At 38.4% G+C, this 24,446-nt stretch overlaps 1 protein-coding gene across 5 annotated transcripts in view; it reads left to right on the top strand.

The window, feature by feature from the left end:
• ptk2ab (protein tyrosine kinase 2ab) overlaps nt 1–24,446 on the top strand; it is a 50,960-nt gene that overhangs the window by 1,261 nt on the left and 25,253 nt on the right. For 2 of the 5 annotated variants that reach the window (XM_057340215.1, XM_057340214.1), the window contains exons 2-13: nt 4,022–4,048; nt 13,175–13,401; nt 15,991–16,157; nt 18,556–18,643; nt 19,067–19,146; nt 19,236–19,298; nt 20,379–20,433; nt 22,556–22,696; nt 23,047–23,124; nt 23,208–23,306; nt 23,389–23,506; nt 23,996–24,035. In XM_057340215.1, the coding sequence (XP_057196198.1) occupies nt 13,207–13,401; nt 15,991–16,157; nt 18,556–18,643; nt 19,067–19,146; nt 19,236–19,298; nt 20,379–20,433; nt 22,556–22,696; nt 23,047–23,124; nt 23,208–23,306; nt 23,389–23,506; nt 23,996–24,035 (1,124 nt within the window). In that variant the 5' untranslated portion in view covers nt 4,022–4,048; nt 13,175–13,206. Of the gene's footprint in view, nt 1–4,021; nt 4,049–6,815; nt 7,366–11,712; nt 11,958–12,040; nt 12,108–13,174; nt 13,402–15,990; nt 16,158–18,555; nt 18,644–19,066; nt 19,147–19,235; nt 19,299–20,378; nt 20,434–22,555; nt 22,697–23,046; nt 23,125–23,207; nt 23,307–23,388; nt 23,507–23,995; nt 24,036–24,446 lie in introns of those variants that run through there. The other 3 variants (XM_057340212.1, XM_057340213.1, XM_057340217.1) reach the window with 3 other exon arrangements.

The following is a 24,446-nucleotide window of genomic DNA, read 5'->3' as shown; positions in this document are numbered from 1 at the left end:
TAATCACAGAGGGCATCGTGTAATGGAAATCATTCATTATTTAAACAGAAGATGGTTTGTAACAGGCAGCGTAGTGTAGTGAGAGCTCACGTCACATTTAAAAACTCATCCAGGTGACTCATCTCAAAATTGAAAACACTGGTGCGTACAGTCACATTTGAGATCATCTGTAAACGAAGGACATTTTCTCAGCTTTTAGGGTGAAGTAGGGCCGCACCGAGCCTTATTTCATATTTCCAATGCAAATGTGATCGGAAGAACTCCGGGAGGCTTGGCTTGGTGTAGAGCTGTGCTTCAGGCTATGTTTTTATTTGGTGCTGTATTTCCAGTCAACCTCGAATCTGTCCTCGTACTCGAAACAGAAGTGCTTATGTGTACAGTAAAGTCACGTTTGCTGTGTTATTAAAAGTACAAAGGTTGCTTTTTATTATTTTTGTTTAGGTACATGATGAAAACATCTTCACGCTTGTCCTCTTTTGCATTGTTTGTTTATGTTTAACGTTTTTGTTGTCGGAATGTTGTTTATCTTTATGATTTCTGTCATTCACCATATGTAGGATGTGTGTAATGCATTGCAACATTTTGTTTAGAACAAATTCCTGTGTATTTGACAAGTCTCAACATAGCTTTTGGTCTACTACCGGTATTGGAATGATCCACCGAGCAGGAATTGTGAATGTTGCTCTTACCTTAAAGGAATAGTTCTCTTAAAAATGATAATGATGAATTTTGTGAAAACATAACAGCAGGAAAATCGAACAGGTCTGGAAAAAGCAAACAGTGTGTTGAAAACAAAGATGCTAAATAAATGAATGTCTGTCCATGCTTTTTGTCTTTTTGTATTCTGAAGAAGAATTAAAGTCACAGCGGGTGACTAAATAATAACAGAATTTAGTTTTAGAATGATATAAAGTTTTTGAACTGTTATGTTTACATTCTTTTTACGTTATTACATTTACTATTCAATACAGAATAAATGTGCATTTAAACGATTTAAATTACTTGTAAATATATATTTTATTCAGTAACCAAACTAGCTTTTTCTTGCATCTTTGTGGTTGGTCCGAGCGACACTATTGATAGCTTACTGTTTAAACTTTTGATTCGCTAGTGTTGAATCATCCTTATCGTTCGCGTCTATCGAATCGCATTCAATGTTTACTAAAATCCGATTCTTTGTTCCACTGTCAGTTTTGCAATCTGATATGGATTGACGGATGTTGACTCAGTGTTGGCTAGCGTGGAGGGAGATTTTGCTTGCATGGATGAATACTTTATGGTCCCATGACTCGACCCAGCAGTACAAAAAGCTCATGCACGGAAAGAAAAATCTAATTCGGTTTCTTCTACTTGACCGGACAAACCCAAGCGCAACCCACTCGAGCACTAGAATCACATTTTGTCAGGTGTATATTATTAGGCTAACACTGGATGAGTGGAATGTGGATTTATTCAAGTCAGCCAGGCTTCAGGGTCTGTCTCCACCGTCCTCAGGGCTATTCATTAGAAGAATGATTCCAGGCTACTTTTAGTCCATAAATGTGACATGATGACATTTCTTCCTGTTATTATTACTATTGATTGACAGAGGCCTGCGCTCCTAACAGGCTTGGAGCAGCCAAGGGTTTCATATTATTATATTGCAGACCGACAGGGTCACCAGAACAGCAATGACACATTTTCTGATGGACTTGTTGTTATTGAGAAATCAGTCACATGAAAAATCTTTATTTTTGAAATCTTTTTAGGGTGATATTGTCCCTGTAGATATCACATCATCCAAGGAATGGCAGGAAATTATTCATGCTGTAAATACAATTTATAGATGCAGTAGTTATTCCCTGCCATTTCCCATTGATTTATAATCCGGACCTTTTGGACAAATCTTTACCTGAAAACTGGTCTCAGGTCAGGCTCTGTCAGTCAGCACCACGGTGACGAGTATTCATGGGAGTCTCACAGGCCCAGCTGTGTGGCTGCTGGGAGGGGAGATAAGAGGCAAATATGGGTGATTGATTTCGTGTGGTGCTTTGTGAAGGTCCTGCACTGATGGATGACTTTTGTAGATACTGTTGGAAGCAGTCAGCCCTCTCATCTCTGTCTTTCACACATTTCATTGAAATAACTTCTGAATAACAACAGACTAGAGATGGGCCAAATCTAACTCGTGGGCGATTATTTGGCGTTTATTCACTAAGTAATAAATGCGTCATTAACATATTGGCACTAGTAATCTTTTTGTATCCCTGGGTAGTATGCAAAGAATTAAACCAAGCTCAGTTCAGCTTCTAATGTCAGCCGGTCTAGAAGTTGACTTTAAAGATGATCTCGATCAAGTGGAACACCTTTTTCCAGACCTGCTACCACGTTACACAAACCAACTTGATACCTTGAGCTGTTAATACCTGGTTTATGTCCCAAACTTATTTCAGTGTTATTGCTATTGAGATAAACATCACTGTGGTTTGATTGGCAGTCTTGAGAATTGAACACTCTCTCTGGTTAGTGATGAATCAATCAAAAGATCATGTGAATGAAACATTTCAGTCTTTTGCTGGTACCCGTCAGTCTCACTATTAGGCCTGGAGCTACCGAGACTCAACATACTGTACATCAGGATACACATCACGCCTCCCTGCTTGGGCTTATATCCGACAGTTTGTCGTGTCTTGATTTATGGCATGATGACTGTCAGTTTTTCACAATTTCAGTTTTTTTTCTTTGGCATCTGTATTTCTCAGCGAGAGGTTTAGATGGATTTGGTTGTTGATAGCTGTATTTACATTTACATATATTTATGCATTTGGCAGACGCTTTTATCCAAGCGACTTACATTGCATTCTATTATACTTGTATGTGAGTATGTGCAATCCCTGATTGAACCAATGACCTTGGCGTTGCTAACGCCATGCTCTAACCACTGAGCTACAGGAAAGCTGGATCTCTCTGGCATAAACTCTAAAGCCAAATGTAGTTTGGATGGAAGAATGAAGCTTGGCAGCCAGTGCTAAAAAGGGCATAGTTTTGTACTAGAGTATCACAATGATGACCTTTCAATTAAAAGCAATGCTTATACAAAACACGATCCATCATGAACGGAAAATGCAAAGTCTTGTCACATTTTGCATGGTATCTTTTTCAGCTGTACACAGTGTGATGTGCTAAATAGCAGTATGCCATTTAAAGTGCAGTGATATTCAGCATCTTTCAGATCAATGTGAAAAGTGATTGTGTTTCATGCATAATTAGCTTTTGAATGAGTTTCTATGGTCTTTCTAGTCCAGAATCCTTATGAAATCTCTTTATTTTGGCTCCACAAAATTTGCCAAAAATTGGAAATGTTGAGTCTTTCTTTTCTAAAAGCCGATTTTTGGAAATTTAGTTGGCATCCGTAATATGGAGGGTTTAATTTGGCTCAGAGTGGATTGCCCTTGAGTTTTTTGGGTTTAGATCTACATTTTTATGCTCTACTACACTCTTAAAAATGAAGGTGCTTCACGAAGCCAAAGAAGAACCTTTTTTCTCTAAATGGTTCCGTAAAGAACTTTAACATCCAAAGAACCTTTCTATTTCACAAAAGGTTCTTTATTATTATAAAAATGATTATAAAAATATATGAGAGATGGTTCTTTAAAGAACCTTTGATCGAATGGTTCATTGTGGAACCCAAAATTGTTCTTCTATAGCATCGCTGTGATATCTACAAAATCTGTATTTACATAAAGCCATTTTTGACTATGGTTGCTTATAGTCAAATGTCCAGGTTTCTGAGCCAATCATCTCTGAAGTCGCAGCAAAAATATTTAGTGACAATGCACACAGTCTCAATTTGGTTATTCCAAATCTATGAATAAATTGCCATACGTAATGTAGGTGACAGCTAGAGGGCCCTCTAAACTCACATTGCCTTCCAAAACACACAACACCAACAGGTTCTTTAGCATCAGTTTTAACTCTTGTAATGAGGATCGCAGATTTTCTCCAAATGTGCATTTTCTTACGTATTCTCTTTTTTTTCCAGATATTTCAAGGATATCATATTATGCAGGTAAGATAACCTTTTTTCCTCATATCTCTGCAATGGATTTCATACTGACTGGCCGAGATGTCAGTCTAACCTTAAGTCACCATTCACAGGCTGTAAATTGGGCAGAGTGTGTACTGTTCTATAAAGCAGATCAGTACATTCTGTTCCAAAGCCTGTCAACCCCCTTTGGGCTACCCATATGACAAAAGAGCTGAATTTGAATATTCCCCGCAGTTTGTTCTCGTTTGATGTATTATTAATTTATGTAAAAGTGCATTTCATGCCAAAACTGCATATGTTTAATAAAACAGCAGCTGTAATTTTATATATGATCACGGTGAGGGAGAATCTTAGGCTTGTCTAAATGTGTATATTGTTGTTCAGGTGTGTGTTACTGCTGCATTTACAGTTCATTCATAGTTTCAGGAACTGGGTTATCCAATGTCCAAGCAATCAGCTGATGTTTGAGAGTTTTACCCTTGATTCTTTCCGCTGCCAAGGGCATTACCGCTGGTGTGAGATAGGGCCATTTTTTAGACAGCAGGGTTCCTGTGCGTCTGTGTCGCATCTATAGAGGCCATTATTAAGCACAAAATGGGGCCTATTAGCTGATATTTGAGAAGGCAGTTAGTATAGCAGGAAATTACCTGTTCGCCCGCTCTATAGGGGACGAGTGTGTGGAATGAAAATAAATATCTCTGGCAAGCTAAAGTAACTGGTGTATTGGGGTGAAGGCAAAAGGATGTTTCAGTATATTGCTGCTGATGTAATGGTTGTCCTTATGCTGGATGTATTGACCTTTGCCTGTTGTACAGTAGTATTTCTTGTATTTAACCACGTAGACGTGGTCAGCATCTTTTCATCTTCTTGGAGACATCTGTAGGGTTGTCTCGCTTTCATTTCGGTACTGGAATATGCGACAATATGGAAGACTTTTGGTCACTTATGGTTAATGTACTGTAGTATATAACGTAATGTGAGTTTGTACATGATTACCAGTACATAACAAAGATGTAATGAAATCAAGACTGACAATTGTTATGTTTATGGTATTTTTGTATAAATCATTGCTGTTACACAGTAACCACCATTTCCAAAACTCTACTTTGTAATACTTTTGTTAATACTGTTCTTTGGAGAAACATTTTCAAAACCCAGACATACACGAAGGGTGACCCATAGTAATGATTTATATAAAAAACAATGATAATATTATATTATATTAGCTGTGAAATGACGTTTTACATGTGCTTGGATAATAAAAAATAAAAAAACGTATTTCTTCTCTGCATGACGTATGTCTAGGTCTGGGGTCGGGACTATCCTGACTGTCCAATGGCCAGGTTTCCTACCTCCAACGATCCAATCATTTCCTAAGGGACAAATTCAAGCCCCGCCCTAACTTTTTCCTTTTACTAGAAGTCATTTGAGTCGGATATACATCACAAGTTTAAAGAATTACTGCTGCTTCCTCTGTTTGGGATATGCATATTTACAAAACATTGCTGTAGATTGAAATGTGGCATGGTCCAACAGAGAGAGCATTTCCTTCTCAAGGTATTTGTTTCATCGTAGCATGCATTTTTAGGGGATGGATGTTTTAGTGTCCATAATGTCCTTAGTGTCCTCTCTGTTGGATGTTGAAACATCCATATAAGTGTATGATGCAAATAAATAAAATACTTTGAGAAGGTAATGCTCTCTGTTGGACCAATTAGAATCAACTATGACTTCGTAATACATTTATTGATGAAAATGTTGCATACAATCCACACCACTTAAGTGTGGTTTCATAGCACTGCAAAAAATGACTTTCTTACCAAGTCTTTTTTTCTTATTTTCTGGTAAAAATGTCTAAACATTCTTGAATCAAGATGCATTTTCTTGATGAGCAAAATGACCTAAGAAAATAGTCTCTTTTTTAGTAAAAAAAAAAATGAAATTTCAGTGAATTTGTGCTTAAAACAAGCAAAAAATCTGCCAATGGGGTAAGAAAAATAATCTTGAATTGAGTGACTAAGAAAAAGGTAAACCTTAATTCAAGATTATTTTTCTTACCCCATTGGCAGATTTTTTTGCTTGTTTTAAGCAGAAATTCACTAAAATTTCATTTTTTTTTTTACTAAAAACAAGACTTATTTTCTTAGGTCATTTTGCTCATCAAGAAAATGCATCTTGATTCAAGAATTTGTAGACATTTTTATTGGAAAACAAGAAAAAAAGACTAAGAAGTCATTTTTTGCAGTGTATTTATGTCTGTTAGTGTGTACTGAAAGCTTGGCCACTGGTCAAAAACAGGAAACACACTTCCTTCCTTCAGCCTTTTCTCACTTTGTCAGGTGCTCATCGGACGTTCCACCAGTGTTCCCACAGATGTCCTTCAGAGTCCTCTCAGTGATGCATATTACATGTGGTCTACCCTTATTCGTAAGGTGATTAGTAGCCCTTACAAACAGTACTGCTTTGTATTTAAATATGCTGCACAATCCAGAGAATGTAAACAGAAGGTGGACCGCCCAGCAGAATAATACCGGTCAAACCCTGACCCTAGTTAAACCTGATCGGCCACTTCTTTTGGCCTGGCAGCCTGTGCTCTGTAAACATGAGCGGATCAGCAAATGGCAGTCGGTTTCACAGGGCTCATTAGCATTTTGAACAGATGCCCCTCCTCTTATTTCATCTGGCCTGATTCGCTCGCTCTCCCAGTAAGTAGAAACTCTCTCTCTCCCATCCCTTCCTCTTACACTCCCATTCCAGCTTGTGAGAATCACACACATACACGCAGTCGCCGCAGCGTCTCGAAATCTTCTGATCTGGATGAACTTCAGAACGGCTGCTAAAAGGAAACGTTTTAATCTTTGAGGATTATTCTGCCTGACATTTTTGCTTTTGTTCCAGCCTCCGCTGCTGCAGTCCTCCTCTGGATTACTTTGGGATTTCCTTGTCACTTTAAGATCTTGTTGGTGTACGTTAATGGGTTTTAAAGAGAGCTTTGGTGGGAAAGACCAACACGCCTTGCATTTTCTTCACGTAACCGGACATCCATGTGGATCGTTTTAGTCTTTGGCACGTCGCATCTGACTGCTGGACAATTCTCTGACTTCATGCCACCTACCTCTAACCTCTAAAGTCCGTTCCTGGTGGCCCGGTCAAAGTGCGTTTCAGAGGGCCGGGGTCACCCCCTGCTCCCTATGACCGTGTCGGGGAGTAAAAGAGCCGCTGGGCCCGGGAGAGATACAAGAGAGGAGGCCGGCGGATGGAGAGCAGCGGGTGCAGCCCCTTCCCTCTGTGCTGGGCACGAGGAGCCTGTGTCTACTCTTACCCTCCCCCTCTGCCAAGTATGTCACCCAGATATAGCGCTGCAACCTGCTTCCAGAAAACCTTAAAGATACGGTTTCGGAATTGTCTTACAGGATGCGGAATATGTATTAGTGATGGTTTAGGAGAATTGAAGGGTGTAGGAGCTTCAATCTGACCTCTTGGTCACCCGTAGAGATGCTACAGATTGGTTTTGGCGGCGTTTGGCCTGAATAGAAATCTCAGGTGGATGGATGTTGTACAGTGGTGTGTTGGATGTGGGTTAGTTTAATCTCAGATGGTGACTGCTAGAGTAGCACATTATCTATAACTGGGCGTTTTCCAGGTTTTTTAAGTGACGTTTTTAATTGATATTCAATAAACCCATAATCGATATTTACATTTTACATGGTTTCATCTAATGTGACTTAAAAAGGGGAAATTATTTCAACATTTACTCACCCTCATGTCATTCCAAACCTGGATGACTTTCTTTCTTCAGCAGAACATGTTGGCAACCAAAGAACATCGGACCCCGTTGACTTCCATTGTATGGACACAAAACCAGAGACATTTCTCAAAATATCATCTATCGTGTTCCATAGAAGAAAGAGCATATACAGGTTTTGAAGGACATGAGGTTAAATATTTAATTTTTTGACATAAATTACTATAATAAATTTCTTAAAGGGATAGTTCAATATATCTCAACTCATCATTTACTCACCCTCAGTTTTGTTATAAATATCTTTGTTATGCTAAACACAAAGGGAGACCTGAGGGTGAGTAAACGATGACAGAATTTGAAGTTTTGGGTGAACTATCCATTTAAATTCAATTTGTGTCCATAATAGCCTGACCCCTGATCTAAACTGTTCTTACATGTACATCCACCCAAAATGTATTTGGTTCCATTTGTTTCTGAAGTGATGAAGGAAGATGTGAATGATCTCTGTAAGATCAAGGACTGAAGATTAGACTCTTACTCATTAGTCTGAGTTTAATGAACAATCAGGGAGCTCATGTCAGTCTGATTATCTGCCCGCTGTCATCAGTGTAAGAGGCGTCAGTCGTGTAGGTGGACTTATTACTGAGGGGTGAATTCCCACCTGAGCTCAACTGACTGTGCGTGCGGGATGCTGAATATGAAGTGTGTTATAGTTTTATTATTAGTGAGAGGTTTCTTGTCTCATTGTGGGTTACTGTTCTTTCTTAGACTGAAATTGGTGATTTGGCTTTTATGACTGAGGCTCTCGGTGAATCTCAGTTATGTTGGTGTTGATTGGAGATCGTGTTCTGTCTTGTTATGAAAATCAACACATTCACTGATTAATATAGCAAGCACACTGCTTGACGGACATTTTTACAGCTCACGACCGATTTTACGGCTATTTTCATAGCCAACAGCAAGTTGCAAGTTTTTATTAAATAGTTCACTTCAAAATAAGCCCCCATTGACCTTCCATAGTAATTTGGAAAGTCAATGGGGGCTTATTTTGAAGTGAACTATACTTCTTTAAATAATTAGAATTTGACGTTTTTATCGTACTTTTACAGTGTTGTGGTCAAGTGTTGGGCTCTTGTTGACATTTTAATGAGAAATGCTTGAGATTGCATCCCCTTCGTGAGAGCTGTTCTGACCATCCAGGCCAAATGGATGAAATTAGATTTCCTGCATGGCATGTCTCCTCCAAGATCCAGAGGAGACTTTCTTTTTTGAGAACAAATACAGATTTTAGAAGCTTTCAAAGATTAGATTTGGCATTGTGTTAACGAGAAGAATGACACAGAGAAAACCAGGAATGGCAAAAGTAGGTATTGTAATGACAAGAAAGAGAAAGCCATTTACTTCTCTTCCTCAATTTATTAATTATAAATTGGCTGCTTGAATCTCTTAAAAAATATATTTTATATTTTACATTAATATTCAACATTTTGTCAGAGAGTACTAGTATATTCGATTTTGTTGGCGCAATAAGAATCATGAAATTTCAAATCCATTACATAGTGGCCATACGGTGTGATACACATGAAAGGTTTGAAAATTGAACTCATCTATAAGCCGAGAACAAAGAAATGATGACGAGCAAAGCCAAGGCGACGAAAGAGCACATAAAAAGAGTAGGAAATCTTTACTTTTATCATTCCTTTCTCATCTCCAGGGCTGCACAATCTACTTAGCCAAAGAAATATCAGACTCCTTCTCCCTCTTCCTTCCATTCTTGTTCTTCTTCCGGCTCCTGCCTGTAGAGAAATTGAGGATGAAATCGAAACAAACCGCTTCAGAGGCACAGACCCATTTCATTTTTACCTTCTCTTAAGGCCTGCAAAGAATCTGTTTGTTTGCTTGAGGCCGTTGCTCTCCTCCTGTTCGAGGACACCGAATCCGCTGCCTGTGTGTCTGTGTAGAATTACCCCATGAAAAGTGTCTTTCTCACAGGTTATCTGAGAGCCCCTCCAGTCATCGTCTCCGTTGAACCTATAGCTGAGGAGGAGGGAGAGATATGGAGAGATGAGGGTGGGGAGGCAGACCACTCTCACTATCAGATGTCTCGGCTTGCATTTCTGAGTTCACATTTTGTGTGGGAATCAGTCTCTCTTTTGAACTCTCTCGCTCTTGTTCAAAAGACCATTGACTTCTTAAGTAAAGTCAGGGTGAAACTAGTTGAATACTTTGCCTATAGGTGAATTGCATGTGGCATTTAGCATTTGTAGTTACAACATGAATTATTTGTTTATTAGGTTAATAAACAAATTAGACAGGTAAAATATGCTTTCCAGATTATATTCTTTCTATGATTCTCTGTGGTGTACTTCTGCTGCCTGGTTTTAAAGCTGTCTGAGTGTTATTGTTTTTTAAGAGGTTGTTTTACTTCAGACAGCAAATTATTAGCATCTGGCGTCAAGCGTAAACATTTCTTCGATATTCGTCTTATCACATGTAACGCTCTATTGAGCTGCAGTAGAAGATTCAGTACAAACCAAACAAACTCAAATTCAAATTCTGTAATCATTTACTCACCCTCTTGTCATTTCAAACGTGTGTGCGAAAGAAGATATTTTAAAGAATGTTGTTAACCGAACAGCAGCGGCACCCATTAGCTTCTATTGTATGGACACAAAACCAATGCAAGTGGGTGCCAGTTAACAACATTCTTCAAAATATCTTCTTTTGTGTTCCGCAGAAGAAAGTCACACAGGTTTAAAAGGGCAAGAGGGTGAGTAAATTATTTCATAATTTTCAGTTTTTGGGTGAACTATCACTTTAAGTTCATTAACTTTACGTTAAGTTAACTTTTAAAGGAATAGTTCAGCTCAAAATAATAAATATTTACTCATGACATTCTAAACTCGTATGCTGGAATGCTCTGCTTTCTCTCACGAGCATTCGTGCGAATTTGATTTTATTTGCATTGAATGAACGTTCTGATGCCATTTGATCTAATGCAGTTCAACCTGTTTTCTGTAACTAGCAGACGGATCTAAACACGATGTTCTCAGGTGTGCGTCCGCCGTAAGATTAATGATCTTTGAGGCATTTTTTATTACTTTTCTGAGAAGTGTTGAGATCAGCTTGTACAGTTTGTTAAAACCTGCAGGGAAAATGTTGGTTTTTGCCGCAGTGCTGGTGAGATGTTGTCAGAAATAATGATCGTTGTTCTAAGAGATCTGATAAAAATAAACAAAAGAATAAATAGCATTATCATCTTTACAATAGACTGGTGTTGACCCACATAATAAATTGTAAAGGAAAGATTGATATTGAGTTGCTGCACATTTGTTCATTACTGTTCGTAAAGTATATTCATTCATGTTTGATGTTTTTGTATGAATAAGTACTGATTTCCAGAATTAAGAAGTATGACTAAAAGTTTTAAAAACTGGTCTCAAGTGAATACCATATGTGTCCACACCACAACTATTATGTTAAAGAGGAGCATTGAGATTTTGAGATTTTTCTCCAGCTCATGAACAAAATAACATTAGAAGTCAATCAAAGTCCAGTCGAAGTTAAAGACATTTATTGTTATCGTTCTTGGTGTGCACGGGCCTCAATAGGGTTTATTTCAGTGAATAAGATCTTTTAATAAGAAGTTAATTTATTATTGTTTAGAAGCTAAAATGATCAGACCCTTGGTGTGTACAACTGTAGTAATAAAACATCAACATGTTAAATTTATCACACAGTGTGCCAGAAATCTGTGCTGTGTACAGTATGGTAGAGTTTGAGTTTTGTGAAGTCTGAGCTCTTCCTCCTCCTGTCAGATATGTGTGTAAACTCCTCCTCCTGAGTCCTGGCCAAGGTCCTACTCAGCCACGTGTGTTTACTTGTGTTGTGTGCGAGTCTGTGTGGGCCAGTTCGCGTGCTTGCGGTCTTCGGCTGGTATAATGTTAGTGTTGTGATTTAAGGGCCGTTGTTTCCAGGTCTTTTGCTCTGGGCTGTTTTGTCAGGAAGTGTCCTGGTCTCCTCACCACAGCCACACGAGACATCGGCCAGTCAGGACACATTCTGATGCAGGATGTGATGTCACCCAAAGGAAGCTACTTGAGTGCATTGTGTCTTTTTGAATACGTGTGTACAGACTGGAGTTTTAGGACTGAAGGTCTGATAGTTGGAACATGTGGATTTGAAGTATGTTGTTCTTTGGACCCTTAAAGTGAATGTGTGCTTTGGATTCGAGTACTTTTGACTGCACAGTGTTTATGTTTTCAAAGGGCTGTTTGGGCCCTGTGCTATTGAGATCCGCGCTGGCGTGTACCTGCTGGCCCTTCTTCAGAAAAGGTAGGAGAGGGAGCTTAAAACTGAGGGAACTAAAAACGTACCTTTGCACAGATTTTCTTTCCTGTTTTGTCTGTTTGGTGATGTTTATTGTTTGTGATTGATCGTGCATTTGTTTATTATATGAACATCCGTATTGTCTATAGATGCAAAATTGATGACATACAGTGTCATCTAAATGTTGAATATAAACGTCATGAATCCTGCTTATCAACACTAATGAACCACTTATCTTTTATCTAATCATAGTAAAACTATAGACAAACGCTTCTAAGGATTGTGGGAATGTTTTGGGCAGTTGGGCTTGACCTGGAACAGTCAGCCATTGTTGTGTTGACCTTGCAGCTATGGAATGCCGCACTCTGCTATCGTGAATCGTTGCAGAATATCTCGTATTTTCACGGAGTCCTCAAGGACACTCGTCTGGCGTGCGTGCAGGAGACATCTGCCCGTCTGAAGTGTCACTGTCTGGACCTCTTCCTTCATTTCTCCCCAAGGGTCCATCCTCGTGTAGGCCCACCGCATCCTGCTTTAAATTGTACTCTGACAGTTAAATATTGAGCTAATTGATTGTCTGCTCATCTGTGTAGATATAAAGCCTTGGGATCTTGGGATGACCTCACAGCAGTTCTAGTGACATGTTTGAAGCAACTTGACTGAGGGTTTTCATTGTCTTGTCTGTGTGCTTTGATTTATCTGCGGATCCTGCAATAGATGTGAATGTTCGGTGCTCTGATTTATGTGTCTGGCTGTTGAAGCCTGAGGCGGGTTTTGACTGCTACATTGATTTTCGAGGATCTAAATGAGAATATTCACTAATACAGGGAGCTGTTATCATTTAAAGACAAAATACACTTTAAAGACATGCATACACTGCATACAAGCCGATAATGCGCAATACACAATAGCAGCAATTATGGTTGTTTTTTCAATCTTGCATCGAATGAATGTAATGTCCTGGAAGGGCTAAGATTTTAGTAGCCTGTGTTCAGATGTTGACTTTCTTTTGCCTGTGGAACTTGTGGTCATGTGGTTTTACACTATGCATTATCTTTTTCCTGTCTCTGCAGAGTATGACAGACAGTTAGCACCCACCAAAGGCATGGCAGCGGCTTACCTGGACCCCAACCTGCCCCATGCCCTGAGCCAGGGGGTGAAGCCTCGCTTCAGCGCGGGGATGGAGCGGACGGCGGGGGCTCCGGAACGGGTGCTCAAGGTCTTCCACTACTTCGAGAGCAGCAGTGAACCCTGCACTTGGGCCAGCAACATCAGACACGGGGACTCCACCGATGTCAGGGTGAGTGAGATCTGGATCGACATCTAAATGTCTCCTGGATAAAAATATGGCCGTTTTAGACATGCGCTATATAGTGGGCAGTGTTGGGTGTAACTAGTTACTAAGTAATTAGTTACTGTAATTTAATTACTTTTCCCTTGAAAAAGTAAAGTAAGGGATTACTCTTATTTTTTCTGTAATTTAATTACAGTTACTTCTGATGTAATTAAACTAAATACTTTGTGTAATATATGTGTGTGCAGAAGAGGAATTTACATCAAAATTCAAAGTCTAACTTTAAAATCCGTGATTTAATGTATAAATCTCACATTTGTAATTAATAATAATACTTTATGTAGTTTTATATTGTTTATTTGAATGAATTAAAAGAGCATGTCTATCCTTGAATCACTTAACTCATCAAGGTTGATGTAGGATATAGAAAGTAATTATTAATAAGTAATTAAATACTTTTTGAAGAGAGTAACTTGTACAGTAATCTAATTACATTATCAAATGTGTAATTAGTAACTAGTAATTAATTACTTTTTCAGAGTAACTTACCCAACACTGATAGTGGGTCACCATATCAGGGTCACGATATGGGGTTTGGACAATGTTGGGTTATTTTAAACTGTTGGTATTGAGCTAATATGACAATATGGAAAACAGATTATGTCAGCGTTTATTTTTACAACTCGGACAATATATTTATTAAAGCATGCACAATATATTGGTAAACGTTTTGTTAGTGTTATTCTGTTTTTATTATACAAAATAATAGTTTAAATTGGATTTCTTCACCGATACCGATTATACAGTGATATCCGCCCATGCCGATTTTGAAGGTTAAATGAACATTTCTTAACTTTCTGAATGTTATTCTTAACCTTTTGTATATACAGAGAACACAAATTCATTGCCTTTTACTGTCCTCTTTTGATTGACAGGATATATCGACCCTATAATCGTCCTCGGCTGTTTTTAAACTATCGGTCGATAGCCGATACTGATTATTGGCCGATATATCGGTGCATCTCTAGTTTAAATCGCAATTCTTGTCTGCTTTAAAATAAAATCATATGTTGGCGCAAATAGCCCTGTGGTTAGTGCGCAGAAACATAGTGCCAGTGCACTTGCGGCCCAAGCCGAGTTCGTTTCCCGTCTCGAGCATTCTATGTGATTGTATCCCTCTCCTTTTGTGAGATTTTGTTTGTAGTGTTCTCCTACATCCCTAAATAGTGTATTTGCGCTGTTTTATTTTCGCAAACTCTTATTGATACTGACAGCAGCTCGGCACATCCTTCTGCAGAAAAAGGCCTGGAGCTCTTCCTCTGAGCTCCAGGCCATGCAGCGTTGTTCAAAATTGCGCCTGGCGTGGTGTAGCGCGCTTGTGGTGAAACCCCTCTACTCTAAATTATTTAATGAGGTTGGTTTGTCAAGGCGAGTAGCTGTGCGACTTCAACGTGCATTGTCCTGCTTTCATCGCTCGCGAAGATGCCGTTGTCCAGTTTTTTGCTGTTTTATGCAGGTTTACACCTAATGCTCTTCTGGTTTAACGGAGACCATTTTGACTAATGGGCAATTCCAATGTTATGGACGTGACATTTTGCGTTATGGACGTGACATAAAAATGCTCAGAGAATGAATTTGTTACAAATATATTGAACCAAAAAAATGTCAGTCTATGAACAAATTTTCTATTTTAAAAAAGGGAAATAAACATGCGTTATGGATGTGACAAAAAAAGGACGCGTTTTTTGGGAGACGACAAACTTTGTAGGATTTCTGTGAAATAAAATGCACAATCCTGAAGCAATAATACCCAATTAATGGAGAAGGGATGGCTCTTTATAGAACATAAAATAGTTATTTTATTTTCATGTGTCCATTTATGAGGAATATGTAGCGTTATGGCTGTGACAATACTGAAAATGGCACTTACCTGACGTTGCGAAATCATGCACTAAAAATAAAACAAATGCTTTACAAATTTGAAGAGAGATCCCACATGGGTATTTGAACCACCAAATGTTAATATCTGTGCTGTTATACTTTATTTTTTCATGGTAAGGTTGACATTTTCACGGAATTGCCCTAATTCAGTATGTGAAAGTCGGGGTTAGTTTTATAAAAGCCTGTGTTTTGTCTCTTTAATATGTCAGATGCGTATGTAGTGTTATGTGAGGGGACTTGAGAGATATCAGCTATGATATGTTATTCATCACACACTAATGTAACTTATTAGATCTGCTTTAATGCATTTTGCAATTCGCATAATGAATTAAATCATGTTTTCCTATCCTGTTAGACATCATGTATCATGTTTCAGCAGAATCTTGAACGCCCCATTCTCTCTCTCGCTCGTTCGCCAACCCTCTCTTCCTTTCATTCGTACACACAGAACTTATTGACCCACCGCATGACACAATAATCAATGAGACATTCGACTGAAACGCTTCTGATCTTCAGGATCGTCTCAGTTCAGATGTGTGCTGCCTTTAATGTTTTATGAAAGATCAACATAAACATTTAGAGCTATAGTGTACATTCCCTGTATGTTGTTCTAGCGTGTATTGTATATGTTGTTTGTGTGTCTGTGTGTTTCAGGGCATTATACAAAAGATCGTGGACATCCATAAGGTGAGATGTGTGGCCTGCTTCGGTCTGCGTCTGAGTCACCTAAGGACAGGCGAAGTTCATTGGCTCCACCCTGACATGGGCGTGTCTCATGTGAGGGAGCGGTACGAACACTGTCATCCACAGGACGAATGGAGGTGAGTTTGTGTTATCATAACCGTATAAGCATCATTATGACTCATGACAAATTTCTATCAACATATAGAATCAACTGTAAGTGAGCCATTGTAGTGCCATTGCAGGTTCCTTGTAATACCGGCAGGTTACAGCAGGGCCATTCAGGGACATCAGTAAAGATTTTGATATCGCTAAATGTTCCTACAGATGTATCTGTGATGTTTTATGAGAATTGTGCTTCCTTGCCTGGCGGTCTCAACTGTCAGTTTGCATTCTGCTGAATCCAGTGATGGTGGCTGAGAAAGCTGTTGAATTATGTAAACGTATAATTTAACTCGGTGGTTCTCAAACTGGGTGTCCCTAGATGGATCCATTTATACAGTATTTTATATAGAGATTTATCATGAATTGTATGCAATCGAACATCAGAAAAATGAGACCACCAACCAAAAGAATTGATGTTCCAGCAGTGTACAACAGAATTTTAATTAAACCAAAAACATATTCAAAGTTTAAGATTATAATTCTTTATTTGCGGGGCAGCAAAGCGATGCACTATACACAAACACAAATGTTTGAGAACAACTGATTTAACTACATATAGCAAGATTTATGTCTCAGAATTGGTTCGTCTTCCATCCTTTCTATATCTAGTTCATGGCTGTTTGCAAATTGTTCTCTCGTACAGCATCCGAGTGAATGTGCTGTTCGTCTTTAAAGGATAAAAGGAGAAAGATGGCTGATGAATAATTCATATGGTGAGCAGAAAGATGAGAGCAAAATCTCCATCACCGTGTGGCCCGTCCACTGGGCGGAGCTTCAGAATGAATGTAGATGTCCGTTTTATCGTAAGGAAGCTGAATGAAGCGATTGTGCTTAGTTGTCATATTGTTTATATTTCGTTCATAAAGCCCAGAGCTGTTCTCTCCATCATCTTTCTTTAGCCCTTCATTATGAATGAATGGGCTTTCTATGCGTTTACGGGGAAGTTCGCTGTTCAAAGGATGATCTCCGTTCTGTGTACCCTCCAGCATGTCTTTATAATGAGAAACAGAGCTCTGATAACACGCGCAGCATTTGCTATAAAGCAAAAAATTACCCTCCGCAAACGGAGATCAGCAGGTCAAATTCTTCTGCAGAAATAGAGGGACAGATAGGATTTGGCCAAAGGGGAGCTCGTGTTTTTCATTGTCTGTGATCTTGTTTCCTGGGTGGAATAGAATTATTTTTTAGCACAGCCTCAAAATACAGTCTGAAAAACTGATCATAAGGAGAAATCCAAACAGGGTTAGTTTTAGCAGTAGTGTTGTGTGGTATTCTATGTTAGAAGAAAAATGTTGACGCATTGATTTTACTAGTGATTCTTTATGCATGAGGAAAAGAAAGCCTAATTGTGGAGGGTTGATTTTTTCAAGATTTTTTTACTTACTGTAGCTCAGCTGTGGAACATTGTGTTAGCAACACCAATAAAAAATTACCTTGGTGTTGCTTTGGATAAAAGCATCTGCCAAATGCATAAATGCAAATGGGTTTCAAGCTTTTATGTTAAAGCTCAGCTAGCCTGCATGCAACATGCAACAATCAATCTTTGACATTCAGTTGTTTGGAAAGCAAATGAAACAATGTCAAAAGTTGTAATGACATGATTAGAGTTTAAACATACATTAGAATATGTTAAGCAGCAAATTGATAATCTTTTGGAAATCATGCATATTAAACAGGAATCTCGAATTTTTCTGATCATTGCTCTCAGTGTCCTACCAAATCCAAGCGTCCACAAATTTCCAATGCAAAAGATCCCTGACCCACACAAAGTGCATGATGTCATTCTCTGCTGGGTTTATTTGCGCTGTATTTACCTCTGTGTTTGACAGTGTTTTGTTGAACATTTCGCTTGTCCTAATGTTATGTTTTTGTCAAATGGCGGGTGTCGTGTATGTTGTCCGCAGCTGATATGAAGAAAGATGTTTTAAATGTGTCCAGCAGGTGCTACAGCGTTCTGGCTTTTGCTCAAATCGAGATACGTGTACGACTCATTTGGTGTAATTGCGAGCAGACAGTGAGCCAGATGTGTGAGAACGGGGTGTAAATTTACCTCCCTGACTGACAGATGTTGAGAGCTGGCGTGTTGGCATCGTAATCGTGTTGTTTGCCAGACTTTACAAAATGCGAGTGACTGGCACCTTTAGTCAAATAAAAAGGAAAGTTTGTCAAACGTTCAAAACAAGTACACACAATAAATATGACGCATCGGATGGCTTCAATTCTGTTACAAGTAGAAATCAGGTTGTGATTGGTTAGGCTCTGTGACTGCAGCCAGTTATTGATCACCACAAGGTCACTTTTTAAGAGATATTGCAAAACACTCTAGTGTTTTGTTTTGTAATTGCACGATTTCTTCCTCTCTTTTCTATTCAGATATGAGCTACGGATTCGATACTTGCCCAAAGGATTTTTAAGCAAGTTTACTGAGGACCAGCCGACTCTCAACTACTTTTATCATCAGGTGATGCATAGTTTAATCTGAATGCTCGTACGTCTGTAAATGTTACTGCTTGCAAATGAGCACAAACTTTCAAACATTCTTAGACCTCTGTTTTATACAAGGAGGTACTGACATCATCAGTCGAAACTGCAGTTACTTGAAGGAGATAGTCGGGTGGTTGTTCATGGTGTCGTTCTGTGATTGTATTGCATGAAAGTCGCATTGTACCAGATTCTAGAGATAAACAGAGTACGAATAACATCCAAACTTCATTTGAATTGATTGAGAGAACTCTTCATTATTTGTTTTTCAGGAATACCATGTTGGCTCTCTATTATTGTACGTTTTAAATGGAAAATTCCTTTTCTTCTTCCAAGGCAGAAATGAAATGATAATTTAATGCTGCTTTTTCATGGCCTGATGTTGTAAAATCTCTGTTTCCAGGTGAAAAGTGACTATAAGAAGGAGATTGCTGACCAAGTCGATCAAGACATAGCACTTAAACTAGGCTGCCTTGAAATCAGGTATGTGACCATGATGCATCAATGCATAAATGTCTTACCATGACTTTACAACTAAAGATTGAACACATTTTTTCTTTTCTGTGTTTCAGGAGGTTTTTCAGGGACATGCGTGGTAATGCCCTGGATAAGAAATCAAATTATGAATTGTTAGAGTAAGTCATTTGCATTGGATTCTAATCTGGTCTGGCGCATTGTGACCATCAATCAACGTGACTAGTGTCAGGCGATTTTTATGTTCAAACTGTAATGTCGAAGTGCTGCGGGACGCAATAAGATCACAGCCAATCAGAACGAAGTGGTTGAGTTTCTGTTTGCGTACCGTTTAAGCTTTCGGTGTAGGCGAGGCTACACGGTTGAGTGCTACAGAAATTAAAATATTGTATTGTTGCTGTAACGGTTGGATTGGATTAACATGAAAGAAAGACCTTTATTGCATGTAGCTGTGTTACACTGTGCCTGGTTAGTAGGACACTGTGTAAAATGAATATGTATTCTACTAAAAAGTAGTCAGGCTCTTACAGTATGTGTGCCATAGAGCACTGTTGAATTATGATGTAACACTATTGGTGTACATCAAAACCCACTTATAAAAACAAGCTTTCCCATTATACACTGAAAGAGAAGATCTCTAAAACCATGAGGCTATCTCTCTTTATATATTATCACTTTTTCGTTCAGATGTGTGTATATGGGTCAGAATAACTAGTCCGTTTTGCTTGGCCGTCTGAAACCTGTCTGATCTATTTATAGTGGAGTATGATTGATCTTTGCTTATCTCCTGCAGTGGTGCAGGGTCTCCATCACTCGAGGACCCACATCTAATGCTTCTCTTTAAAATGTTGAACCATTTTGACTATTTAACCTTGTTCGTTTTTTTTTAAATAAAAATTCTGCCATCGCCTACCCTTGAGTCTTTTCAAACCTGTGCAATTAAAAAAATAAATGAAAGACAAGAGTTAAATAAATATTAAATAAAAAATTTAAAGGATAACGAAAGAAAATATAGTAAAATAAAGTAAAAAAATAATAATTTAATTTTTGCATTCTTAAAATGACAAAGGTTCATACGAAGCACGCATTATATTCCAAATATTCTGAAGCCATATTATAGCTTTGTGCAATGAAATGGGTTTGGATTTAATGAGTAATTGATGGATGGCAGAATTTTTCTTTTTTGGGTGAACTGTTTTTTAAGACCACAGTGAATATATTTCTGTGTTCTCTCCCTGCAGAAAGGATGTCGGTCTTCGGAGATTCTTTCCAAAGAGTTTATTAGACTCAGTGAAGGTATGAGACATTTCTGGTGCTCCTACAATCCCTTCTTACATTGTTCTTGTTTCACCAGGAGCCTATAAATCATGGGTCAAGACGAACAAACATACAGCCGCGGAAAAAAATTATTTAAAATTATTTTCATTTTTTCTGAATTTACTATATGTATGTATGTGTTTAGGTAAAATTATCATTTTTGTTTCATTCTGACAACTAACAACATTTCTCCAAATTTCAAATAACAATATTGTTTCTATTTGCATTGATTTGCAGAAAATGAAAACTGGAGAAACAGGTCAATATAACAGAAAAGATGCTTTTAGACCATTTTTAAGACCTCAAATATAGCAAAAGCAAGTTCATATTTACTTTAAAGCAATAACATTTGTACATGTATTTAGGAAAAGTTCACAAATTATTTTTTCATGTGATAACCTCAATTTTTATCACAGTTTTCATGTGTCTCGTCATGCTGTTGGATGACTTTGTCGCTCCTGAGGTTTGATTTTGTTGAAATTCAGCAGACACTGGACTGGAATGGCTACAATACATCTAGAAATGCTGATGAAATAAAAAATTGGAATGGTCTTTTAATTTTTTCCGCGGCTGTATTTTAAATGTTAATAGAGGTCTAGCAACCAGTGTGTATTTCATTAATAATTATTAAAGGTTTGGACTTGAAATGTGATCTTGATTTACTGTATCTCAGGAAATGTTATTGTTCAGAAAATTGATGTTATTACCTTGCTGGCTTCCTCCGTGCCCTCAGACCCATGAGATGTTATGCCCCAGTTCTGCTCTTTCTGCCTCTCTGAGGATGAACTGATGGAAACTGTTCTAATGACATGCAGTTTGTTAGAGAGCCAGTTTTCTTTTCCACCTGACCTAACTACTCTCGGCTTCTGTATAATTCTGTACTTTTTGGAGTGGATGTCGGGTTTTATTTTATAATGCTTTATAATTTTATAAAGTTTTGCCCCTAGATCAGCAATTATGTGCTGCTTATTTCTCCATTTCTGCTCGTTACATCATAAATTGAGACGTTAAATTGCCATTCGGCGCGCTTGTTTGTTCCACAGGGATGTCCCTGTTCTGTAACGATCTTATTTTGTCGCGTTCGCTCTGTTTTGCTCTTCCCCTGTATATTCATTCTACCCCAGAGCAGCCCGAGATCGCCTCCTTTTCATCGGTTGTCGTGGAAACCAGAGCCCGCGTAAGAAAACGGAGAGTTATGGGCCGCCTTTGTTTTTAATTAAGATCCTTTAGCGTTGCGAATATTTTAAAGCTCTTCACGAGAGGACGCTGATTTTAATGACCTAATTATCATCTCTGAATAATAAATACTTTAAAAGGGTTTGCATAATTTGACTTGGCTTGTTAACATCCTTCAAGATTCACTCGAAAGCTATCAGGAACCCGTTTAATGTTTGGAATTTAGATTAAGCTTCCCAATTAAGAAAGAGACATGGGCTGACTTGTCATCATTGTTCTACAGAGACGGTTTTAGGAAATCACTTTGCGCCATTGGATCACTTAAAAAGATAGTTCACCCAAAAATGAATATCCTGTCAGCATTTACTCGCCCTCAGATTGTTCCAAACTTGCATAAATTTCTTTGTTGTGATGAACACAAAGGAATATATTTGAAAAATGTCAGTAAAGAAACATCTCATTCCCAATTACTGCCATAGTAGGGAAAATAAATACTATGGGAGTTAATGGGGGATGAGATCTGTTTGGTTACTGACATTCTTCCAAATATCTTCCTTTGTGTTAAGCAGAACAAAGACATTTATACAGGTTTGGAACAATCTGAGGGTGAATAAATTATGACAGAATTTTCATTTTTGGGTGAACTATTCCTTTAAATGATTCTCTGAACAACATAGTCCTCAGTATTCTTGAATGTTAAAATAAGTATTCTTAAAGGTAAAGTACGTCATTTTCAAAGGTAGGTGTGTCTGGAAACAAATAATGTTTGCATTATACTCGAGTATATTGCAAAAATTGTGTATACAATTTGTTTCCAGACACAACGTCCTTGCAGCAAAGCACCAAACTCACGCCACCGGTTAAGTTAATGTTGTTTCAAAAGCATTAAAGAGCCACAATGTCTTGTTGTGTTTTGTCTTTTCAGGCCAAATCGCTGCGTAAATTCATCCAGCAGACGTTTAAACAGTTTGCCAATATGAACGATGAGCAATGCATTCTCAACTTCTTCGAGATCCTGTCACCCATATACAGATTTGACAAGGAGTGTTTTAAATGTGCTCTTGGGGTGAGTTGAAATAAAATGCGACTTTTTGTTCTGTTTGGACTCGCAATTAATTCACTGGTTATTGACAATTGGTCTTCAGGTTTTGCACTGATGGTGATTTAGTTTAGTTTAATTACTGGTCTATAGTGCCCCCTGTTGGCCAAATGAATAAAATTGTATTTGTGGATAATGCATACCAGTGAAGCAGACAGGGCCCAAAAGTAAAGACCAGTAGTTCAGTGCTTATATTACCCTGCCAACATTTTTACTGACCCCACTACAAATATTTTAGTTAATATTTTTGTGCAAAAATAGATGTTGTGTATGTTTGAAATTTCGGTTGAGTGACTTTCTGCTGTTGTGTGTCGCAGTCGAGTTGGGTGATATCAGTGGAACTGGCCATCGGCCCTGAGGAGGGGATCAGTTATTTGACAGACAAAGGCTCAAATGTAAGTAGTGTGATGTGATGCTTTGATTGACGGGTAGAGGAATGAATTGATTGGCTGACGTCCGTCTTTCTCTGTCTGTGCAGCCAACACACTTGGCCAATTTCACCCAGGTGCAAAGCATCCAGTTTGAGGAGCGAGAGAGGAAGGGAATGCTGCAGTTAGATGTGGCCGGTGCACCTGAGGTTACACTCGTCTTGTTTCATTTACTGTCTTCATTTGTTTGTCATTAGTATGTAATCTTGTTTGTGCGTGTGCTCTTTCCAGCCTCTGACGGTAACAACCACAACTCTGAACACGGCGGAGAACATGGCTGATCTCATTGACGGTTACTGCAGGCTGGTGAGCGGAACATCGTCCTCTTTCATCGTCCGTGTGCAGAAAGGCGAGTCCACGAAACTCAAACCAACACATGACGCAATCTCACTTTTACCAAATCACTATTCATCGCTTTTTTATTTTACTATGCTTTGCCGTTAGCTTAAATCACTAACTTCCAATATAAATGAATGATTTTTTTAGCACACTCAAAACTGCTTAAAGGAATAGTTCACATAGTTGTCATTATTTGTTCACCCTCATGTCACACAAAATCTGTATATGACTCTTTCTTCTGTGGAACACAAAAGAAGATATTTTGAGAAATGTCGCAGTGGTTTTGTGTCCATATAATGGAAGTCAATGGGGGCCAGGGTTGTTTGGTTACCAGAATTGTTCAAAATATCTTCTTTTGTGTTCTGCTGAAGAAAGCTAAACAGGTTTGAAATAACAATTGTGAGTAAATGATGACTGGGTGAACTAACACTTTAATAGTCATCTTCTTGTTACTTAGTCACGTATATACATTTGAACAATTGATGCTCTGTTTTAACAGAAGGAGAAAGAGCTCTTCCATCAATCCCAAAAGCTCCAAGGTAGGTCTCAAAATTCTAATAATATACATATTCTTTATTACATTTACCTTTTTAGGTTTAAATTCAATAGGAATTTTATAAAAACAGTGCCCCCTTTATACCACTAAAATGAAAAAGTTAAATCATTTTAATTGATCATGTTCTCCCTCATTAGTATATTAGCACAGTTTTTAATAGTTTTCCAATAGTGAGCATCAATTTCTTACCACCCAGTTCCGGCTCCTTTGGCTCAAACATGTGGAATTTCTCAGCGCACCTCTAAACTAATCTGACCCCCAGCCCAACTGTCATTAAAACGGATTGTGGGTGCACATCTGTTATGTCATCTCCCCTGTACACACTAATGGAACAGCCCGGCTCAGTGGCTTCATTACGGATCAGTATGTTCTGTCTGATGTAGAGAAGGTCACG

The sequence above is a fragment of the Triplophysa rosa genome, linkage group LG8, assembly GCF_024868665.1.
Source record: "Triplophysa rosa linkage group LG8, Trosa_1v2, whole genome shotgun sequence".
Taxonomy (NCBI): Eukaryota; Metazoa; Chordata; class Actinopteri; order Cypriniformes; family Nemacheilidae; genus Triplophysa; species Triplophysa rosa.
The sequence above is the reverse complement of the archived record's forward strand: the minus strand, read 5'-3'. Positions and strand labels throughout refer to the sequence as shown.